Source organism: Leiobunum rupestre, chromosome 4, assembly GCF_980474605.1.
Source record: "Leiobunum rupestre chromosome 4, qqLeiRupe1.1.hap1, whole genome shotgun sequence".
NCBI lineage: Eukaryota > Metazoa > Arthropoda > Arachnida > Opiliones > Sclerosomatidae > Leiobunum > Leiobunum rupestre.
In genome coordinates, this window is record NC_143387.1 from 55,567,562 (window position 1) to 55,577,380 (window position 9,819).

The 9,819-nt window shown below is 37.0% G+C and overlaps 1 protein-coding gene across 1 annotated transcript in view; it reads right to left on the reverse strand.

Moving 5' to 3' along the window:
- Positions 1-7,039, reverse strand: part of LOC149948362 (uncharacterized) — a 59,307-nt gene extending 52,268 nt beyond the window's left edge. The window contains exon 1 of the mRNA XM_090172028.1: positions 6,793-7,039. Coding sequence (XP_090028154.1) covers positions 6,793-6,806 — 14 coding nt within the window. The 5' untranslated portion in view covers positions 6,807-7,039. The remainder of the gene's footprint in view (positions 1-6,792) is intronic.
- Between the last annotated feature and the right edge of the window lie 2,780 nt (positions 7,040-9,819).

Below are 9,819 nucleotides of genomic sequence, written 5' to 3' on the forward strand. Positions count from 1 at the left end.
CTGATTGAAACGATTTAATCGTGATTAGTATGATTAAATCGTGATTAGAAATTAGAACGAGAATCAGAATGATTATATTGGTGGTTGGAATGATTATAATTGCGCGTGATTAGAAGTTTAGAACGAGCTGATTAGAATAATTTAATATGTGATTAGAATTATTATTTCGTATTTACCGCTTTCGATAAAATCTCGATTCAACCGATTATATTGATTAAATCTAATTAAAATGATTAAATCTGATTAAAATTATTAAATCTGATTAAAATGATTAAATCTGATTAGATCATGATTAGAATAATTAAATATCGTTTAAATTATGATTAGATTGATTAAATCGTGATTAGATTTTCTAATCTTGATTAGATTTTTTAATATTGATTACCCAGATTTAATAACTTTACTATGATTAAGACGCACCCAAAATGGAAGTGACCTGCCCCTCGGATAAATCACATCTCAATAAAAATTTAAATGTTTGTTTCCCCGCATATAATTCGTGAATAAGTCTAATATAAAAACCTAAAACATGGTGCCTAGATGATTTGGTATGACCGAAAATTAACTTCGTCGGAACGTTGTGATTTTAAACAAAATATAGGCGTGTTAAAAGACCAGTGAAGATTCTCTACGAAAACATTCAGAAAAGTAGTTGAAAAATCACCAAAACCCAGCGGGCATTGCAAATTAAATTGCGAAATATCGACTTAACATGGAAACTTGGATGCAACGACTGTAACAGTTTTAGCGGTAACTATACGGTGATATTGCAATATATCTTGAGTTGACAATATAGAGTTTTCACTGGGGAAATCGTCGAGTATAGAAACAATTTAATTAAACTGTACCCCTATATCAACGGCGATATTTTACAGGTACGGGATATAAATATTCCACTCTTCAATCTGCGGGTTCAAATCCTTACGCATTTGCATTAAGATGAATTCATTAAGGAGATCATAATTTTAATATTTTAGAATCCCCGTTATCAATTTAATTAAAAGTATATAACTAAAAATTGAAATACGGTTGTTTTAATACACGTTTTGAATCTTTTAAACGTTATTTTAATTAATTTTAATTTTTAATTATATACGCTATTATCAAGATCCCTATTTTAATGAATAAATTAATACACTTAAGGTAGAATTTTTGGTACACTTCGGGGGAAAAAAGTTATAGCTAAATTTATTCAAGATAAAGAAATGGAGGCTAAACACAGCACCCCACACAACACCAGCCGTCAAAAGTCGTGCATTTTCTTGCATACAGTTTTCATTGGTTAGATGATTTAGCGCCCGCTGTCGTCGGGGAAAATTCGGAAATTGTCTTCCCCCTTTCCGTAAAACGTTCAGCGTAAAGGCTCGTCCAATGAAATTTGTACACAACACTGCGTTAGCGTGTTTATAACCTAGCTGCGTTCTCCTTGTGTTTGTTGCTGGTTAATAAAGGCGAAATATCTAGTCCATTTTGCGGAAAGATACTAGCACGAATTTCTGGTAAATAGGCGGCGGGAATTTTGAATTTGGCCTGTTTACGGTTGAATAATTTGAACTTCTAAGTATACCTCAATTGTTTCATAAATTGGCGTTATATTTCAAAGTGATTATTAGTTAATTAGTGGTTAGCGCTTTCGTCTCGCAGCAAGAGGAGCCGGGTTCGATCCCAGCGTGTGGCACTGGTGAAAACTCGAAACAAATCTTTCCGCGTTGAGTTTGCAAGTTCTCTCCCCACTGGTTTAAGGGGTTTTCCCCCGAGCTCTTCGGTTTCCCCTTCCATAAAAACTTTTTGAGGTTAACTGTAATAGTTAGTGTAGGAAGCTGTTGGCTCGCGTGACACGCAGGGCTTTCCACCACCCTCCTACGCATTGAAACCCGGCCACCTGCATTAATGGCTTTAAAAGTCACTTGATGACTTAGGCCTAAGGTGGTGCTTTGGGTATTAGCCTAGCTGATTATATTATTATTATTATTATTTATTAATTTAGATTTAAAAACCGTTGTAATAATTTATTTTTATTACTACCTAAGAAAATCAGTTTGGTTAGTCCAGGGTAAGTATAGAACGGGTAATGCTGAGATTACCACATTGACGTACATAAACGTGCGTTTTGATGATTTTTTAGGAGCATAATAATGAAAATATACTATAATGAGGCTTAAAATAATAATCTTCAATAAATATTTATGGATCACTCTAAGCTGGATTAATATAACACGCGTAGGAACCTTTAGGAATTAAACAGAAAATAGGTGAAATTTAAATTCCCGCCGCCGATTTACCGGAAATTCGTGGTAGTATCTTTCCGCCAAATGTACTAGATATTTGGTCTTCCTTAACCCGAAATTAAGTAAAGGATATGTTTTGCAGCCTAAAAGTAATTTTGTTTTGGGATTTTGAAACAATATTTTCAATATAATCTCTAAAGTAAACGGAGCTGCTCGCGAGAAATAAGTTTGCGTAAAAATCGCGTCTTAGAAAAATAGGTTTCTCCACGACTTTTACCATAATAAATTATTAATTTCTGAGAATCGCGGCCATGGGCGAAATGTCCCCGAAGAAGACGCGAATAATGTGGACATTGAAATGGGGATATCGCAGCGTCAATAGCCTCAGCTCATTACGTAAATCCAAATTTACAGGACAGAAGAGAATAATCTATAAATAGCCGATAGACAAAACTGGCGCTAAAATCCAAATATTTGAGTCTGGAAAACAACGAAAGTTTCCGTCGCACTTTTAAAAGTCTGCGCGCGGTGGACCTCCAGAGAATTTCGACCGATACGAGCTATTTGGGAGTGTTTTTATTAATTATAAAGATAAAGTTTAGGTCCTATTAAACCAATCGACGCGTTATGGAAATTGACGTGGAGCTACGACCAACCATCCGTCCGTTTACCCTCTGTTCCCTTTTCATCGTTTTGCACCCCAGGGAAAAGCCCCGGGAAATTTCCCCGCGCGGAGCTCGCCTCGGAATGGGAAAAATAGAATTCACGGCCGCCTATAGGCTATAGGTAGAGCCATAAACCTATAACCTCTAAGTTTGAAACGCGCATTGCGCCCTTTGTACCACCACTGGACGGGCGAAAAAGAAGAAATCAGGCGATAGTATCGGCACCTGGTAGAGATAAATTGAAGCTTCTTCCTTCCCCCTTTCTCTCTCTCGCACCTCTCTCTTACCAAAGCAGCTGGCATCATGCATTGCGGGACACGTTACGTTTCTCTTTTCCGCCACCGGGTGGATTTAGCTCTGTACTTTCGCCAGTCGTTTGCTTGAACCAACACTGCCTTTTGATTCAAACTTAGGGTTGATAGGCTTATGGTATAGCTTCACCACTCAGTACACGCGGTGAAATCGTTTTAAGGCTGATGAGACAAAAAAAAATATGACGTTTCGTCATCCGGGCAAATAGAATTATTTATAAGAACCCGGAGGGACTAATTAGCTACTAATTCAACGGTAGGTGTGGTTGTCAATTTGTCCAATTGATGCGTCAAATATTAACGAATTTATGTTATAAGGTATCCTCCGTCGTATAAGAGTAATATGTTTGGTCCAATTTAATTAGGCGCATTTGAACGGACAGTTTTTATATTGTCTCTCATAAAAATGAAGCCAGTGATTGACAGGGTGCGGGGTGCTTGTTAGAATTGCCTGACAACAATTTTAAGAGCGTTATAGTTTAGAACATGAGAAGATATTGCGTACAAAATATTGCATACAGTTGATTGACAGATAAATTATATACGACATAATTCAATTTTCATTAATATTAGTGGCATCGAACAACAAATGTCCGTTTTCGCTTGATTAATTATACCATAAGTGTATAATATGGTATCATAAGTATGGCATCATAAGTATGGCATCATAAGTATGGCACTTTCTATTCTTTACACGAATCAGTTTTACTAGGAGCTATTGTCAACACAGAGTCTATAACGAGCTTCATTGCTCGTTCTCAGGTATCACCATAAGTGTATAAAATTGTAACATAAGTGTGACACTTTATATTCTACACACGCAAAAGTTTTACTGAGAGCTATTCACAAGACAGACTGCATTACGGGCTTCGTCGCCATTTTGCGTCCGCTTACTAACGCGTCACGCGTAGCCTTTGAAAGAGCCTCGCTAGGGGGAGATTTTATTCGTGTGATGACGTCACTCCGTTACCACCTCTCATTAAAATTTCGCCAAAGTGACGAACTTACGCAACAATACTATATACTTGTGATTTAACGTGATGCTTTGAGTGTTTTAAATAAAGAAATCTCATGCTATTAATAAGTGTTCCTTTGACAGGAAATTGGGAATATAAAGAAGTACGCCGAAGTGGTCCCCGCAGGAAGAGTTCACCACCGAACCCGGTATCCATAGCGATAAGTTACCCTACAAGGATTTAAGTGTGTAGTAACGCCATCTCTCGGGATGGATCGCGTATGCATTTTCCAATCGGTGTTACAGCCGTGTATACTTGTTATATTTATTTGAGGGTACCTTGACCTATCCGGCAAGCGTATCTTTACGCACGCCAACTGTCTATGTTATCACGTATATGCCATACACAATTATCAATAATTACCACATCAGATTTTCAAACAAATAACCAGGCTTGCAAAACACAAAAAAGAGATTAGACTGCTCGAAGGCAAAATCTAATAAACGCTAAATTTGAAAATTTTCAGTTAGTTGCTAAATTCAAGTGCTACTAGAAACATTTTAACCCTCTAAAACGAGGGGTCGGACATTCAAAGAAATCCCGTACACTTTCCAAGACATCCGACAATAAATCTGAAATATTGCCTAGATTTCTTCAAAATCCGGAGATTTTTTAAAAATCTCGAAATCTGGCAAGAAATCCAGAAATCCAACAAGAAATCGAGAAATTGCAAAACCATTCCCGGAATAAATATTCCATTAAATAAATTTACCTTAAAATAAGAAATAATATTAATAAAAATAAAGAAACTTAAAAATATCTCAAATTTAAAAAATGGCGTTTACTATGTTTTGCCAAGGGACAACCGAGGTATACAGCACGATACGTTGCGAGTATTTTGAAGTTCCATTTTATGTTAATTGCGAGAGACTTTGCTTAACCTCGCTAATGAAAGTATACCTATTGATTAACTTTCATTTTTCATTGCCATGACAACAAATGGTAAAACTTTTAAATTGTTCTTTTAGGTTGGAACAAAATGTCATACAAAATGTGAACCCCGAAAGAGCAACTAGAGTAATAATGTTGACATTTAATAATGGCTGATATTATGATTTGTTTTCCTGTTGAATATGTTAAAGTTCGTAACATTATCTTTTAAAAGTTGTTTCTTAATATAACATTAAAGGATTGAATTAAATACGCTTCATAATCCCGCTGTAGTTAGTGGAGGAACTATATAAATATTTAAATTCAATTTAATATTTATATTGGACCAACTTTTAAGGCGTTGGGAAAGATACGGCAAACGGCTTAAGAGTTTTTGTTGGGGCTTAAGCCGACTTTTCAGAACTATCGGGGCGAAAGGACCCCAACTTCTTCTACAGCTTCTATTTACGCTATCATAGTTTTTTTAAGTGTATTCTTTTTGGTTTGATATTTATGGATTGGAAAGATGGCCGTGATAATGGAAGCAGGTGCACGCGTTCTGATAAGTATACAAGATATTATTATTATTATTGTATGACGTCTTTTATTTACAAGGTGAGGCAGGTACAATAGAAAAATAATAATAATAATTTTTATTATTATTATACCGAATAACTAATGGAGCTTTTTGAAAAGAGTTTAAATGATTATGAAAAAATACAGCTCTCGATAATTATTACTAGATTTGCTTGTAAATTCGTTGGGTTTAAATCGGCTTTTAAGATACCCCACGAAATAGATTCTGGATTATTAGACAGGTTAAGCTTCCCCTTTGGAAACGTGAACGGGTGAACTTGTAGGAGTATGGTTTGTACACAATAAAGCTACGTGTACCCCTTCTACAAGTTTTCCCTACACGTTTTCGAGGGCTGGCTTAACCCGTCAATTGTCAAGCTTAAAATTAAAAATGACGCTAGTGAAGCTAAGAATGTTTTCTATTAGATATTGAGACAAAAAGTTTAAAAATGCCAAAATTTTCGATGATAATTTAATAAAACAATATAAATGCAAAATTATTTACTCGGATTTTTGAAACGGGAGAAAACAATTAATAATTATAAAAATTTATCAAATCGCGATATTTACCTACAAATTCAAAATTTAAACGCAGAAAGATTTTCGTAGAATTTTTAAATTTTGGTCACCCTCGAAACAGTAGAGTTTGACCTCATATTAGTGTTGGTTAAAATTAATAAATAATTATAACCACTCGCGCGTTGCACCCGATTTATCTAAAAATTCCAAATTCAAACACGTTAACAGATATAGCAAACCTTAACGCATACGTAGTGCTCGGAATTGTTTATTCATTATTCACAAATTTATTTAACAAACGTTGGTAAAAAGGATATCATTTTGACTTATTTAATTATGTTTTTTACGCAACCAAGCATTTATTTGGAAAAAAGTGGCATTTATTTAAATAATTGTTTGTTTTATTTAAATAATAGGCTTATTCACTCACGATTATTCAAACTTTGTATCATTTTTATTCAACTATTGGTTATTTAAATAAATATTATTTAAATAACGCCGGGCTTATTTTATCCATGGATAAAAATTAATCGAAATCCGAGCACTACCATACGTAACAATTACAAACATGAAATTTTAGAATTGAATCGGAAAAAAATCGACTCACCCCGTGAGCTTCATGGGAAAATAATCAGCGTGCTTAGAAAAATTAAAAACCACGTACTCGATATTAATTTAAAATCAAGAAAAACACTGTCGTTAAAAAAAGAGCAATTCTTGCTGATTTTAAAAAGTTTCGCAAACTAACCAAAATTGAGATCTGTAACTTTTTGGCGTGATTGTCAGTAACTTGCCGAGTTCGGAGCTGAAGTGAGAGTCGAAGAAAAACGGGACCCTATACCTATGTGCGAAAGTTGGCCGCCGCCGCGAACTAACCTGTAGCGCCGAATGCGGCTTCCCGATTGGCGGAGAACACGCCGTTGCCTAGCAACCGCCTCCTAACTCCGCTCTCTCCGTCGAGAGCGCTAATTTTTAAAAGGCTAATTCGCGGGGAGGGCCACGCTCGCCCCGTTCTCCGGAGGAAGTTCTCGCGCGTTGAGAAGTAGCGGAAAACGTCCAGGATCAAAAACGTGAAAGCGGATTGAGGCAGACGTTCGGCTCGTAACTTCTAGCGTTCTTATTATCGAAGTTGTTTCTTACAGCTCCGTTGAAAATTTTCCCTTAATTACAACCAGTCACCGTTCATCTCAAAATGGCCCATAATTATTCACGAAGTCTGAGGGACGTCCATGACACTTTCCCAAGTGTCGCCCCGAGTTGGTTCACGTTGCTATAGTTAGGGAATATTTTCAACCATATTCTAAATCGAAAAGATTTTATTTTAACAACCTAGTCGAGGCTACACCGAGCGCGGAACGACACCGACTAAATAAATCACTTGACGAGAAAGGACTGACAACAAAGATCCTCTTGTTGTTTGATAATCTCCAGTGTATTTCTGAATTCGGCATTTTTATCATAAGTTCATAATATAATTACAGGGAAGCGTAGATAATTTATTTTTAAATAATAAAGGCGCTTATACAGGATGTTTCAAAAGGTTATGCAAAAATTTAAGGGAAATGCGAACATTAAGGTTTGGTTTGTGTGATTGGTAAAAAAGGACTTTGTAAACAAGTCGAGGTACCCAATGTAAAAAGATAACTTAAACCGTATTGAAAGTCTCTGCTGCTTGGATTTGCGCTTGTTGCAGCCTACTTCCAGGGGCTAGTAGGCCACACTTTGAAGCTCTCTGGCGCTCTTTTAACCGATCGTAGGAAAATGGGGGGGGGGGGGGGGGGACAGGCATACTTCTCAACTCACCCCCTACAACTCCTTCAAAATTTTGTATAACCTTTTGAAACACCCTGTATTTTGGGTATCACGTCATTTTACATAGAGTTATAAGTAATTATTTTAAATAACTGACATATTTAAGAAATAAACTGTAGAGTTTTGGAATTGCTTTTTGCGCATACGCTGAACGGAAAATGCCCATTGCATTTATTAACGCACGATGTTTTGGCTATTTTCAGATTACCAAATATGGACGTAGCATACCTTTTCCCATATATTTCTAGTAATAGTTATTTATTATCCTATACCCAAACATCTATAAGAATAACCTCTTCTGAGTACATTTATGAAATAGTTACCACCGAGGGGCTGATCACTCCGCGTAATCGGTGTACAGAGCCGTACCTTTCACTGTACTAATGGGATTACGCGTAATCTTTGAAGTCCCTGCCTTTGGCAGTGCTAATCTAAGCGTAATCCGGTGTACAGACTTTCTAAGAGTGGTTAGCCCCTCGGTTACCACCCTTGTAAAATATCAAAATCTTCCCCTTGTTGCCGGTAATAAGTATAAACTATAAATCGAAAAACCGCCTGCTAAAAAGCGCTACGGCTTGGTTTTTAACTTACCTAGCTCCAATCACCGCTAGCTTCTGTTACACCTAGTGGCAGAAATGGAAAATTCGTTGAGCCATCACAGCCATGGAAGTTAAAGGGGAACGGCCAAGCTTTTCCAAATATGGCCTTATTTCCGTATCAAAAGATTAACAAGACGTTCAATATACTAACACGTACCTTTTTTGTCTTGAAAAAATAGCTTTTGGCCCAAAAAGTTGAAACGAAAAATAACGCCAGGTGTTTGGATTTGAATTTTCGCCGCCATCTTAGGGGCTGCCGCCAGCGCCCCTAACCCCGTATGAGCGATTTGCGAACTATCCTAACTTTTAAAATCGCGCAATTTAGGCTTAGGTCTCTTAAAACTGGAACGCGCCGCGCGTGCAAAACATATTTTTTGCGTCTTCAGCAGCGCGCGCTTTTAGGTTGTTTTTCTGTCTCACCGACTTCTCACCAGGTGTCGCGGCGGACGCGCGCTTTTAGATTTCCCGAAATTTCTGATTTTTTTTAAAAATTAACCACTCAATATTTTTTTACGCGGTTTTCAGCATAAATAAATAAATTTTTTTATATTATTTTTTATGCGGTTTTCAGCATAAATAAATACATTTTTTTATATTAAAAGTGGTTAGCGCTTTCGCCTCGCAGCAAGAGGATCTGGATTCGATCCCAGCTTGTGGCACTGGGTGAAAACTCGGAACAACTATTTCTGAGTTGAGTTAGCAAGATCTCTCCCCACTGGTTAAAGGGGCTCTCACCCCAGTTCTTCAGTTTTCCCTTTCCTTAAAAACTTGTAGAGCTTAACGGTAATAGTGAGTGTATGGAGCCTAACTTTGATTCAGTCAGTGTCCCTTCGCCAAAATTTTATTCAGTCAGTGTCCCTTCGCCAAAATTTTATTCAGTGTCCCTTCGCCTAACTTTGATTCAGTCAGTGTCCTTGTAGGGGTTAACGTTAATAGTTAGTGTAGGGAGCTGTTGGCTCGCGTGGCATGAGGGGCTTGCCACCACCCTCCTACACATTGTAACCCGGCCACCTGTTTAAAGGCCTTATAAGTCGCTAGATGACTTGGGCTGATTATTATAAATAAAAATAACGAAATACCGTTCGGGAGAAAGGTAAATGTTTCGAGCCTTTAGCAAGCCAGGGTAATAAAAATGAAAATGTCCTTTGAATTGGGTGTTATTTTCATCGATTGAGTTCCCTCCCTGAAGTGTTCCGACTAGAGACCATAAGGTTCGTTGTAAG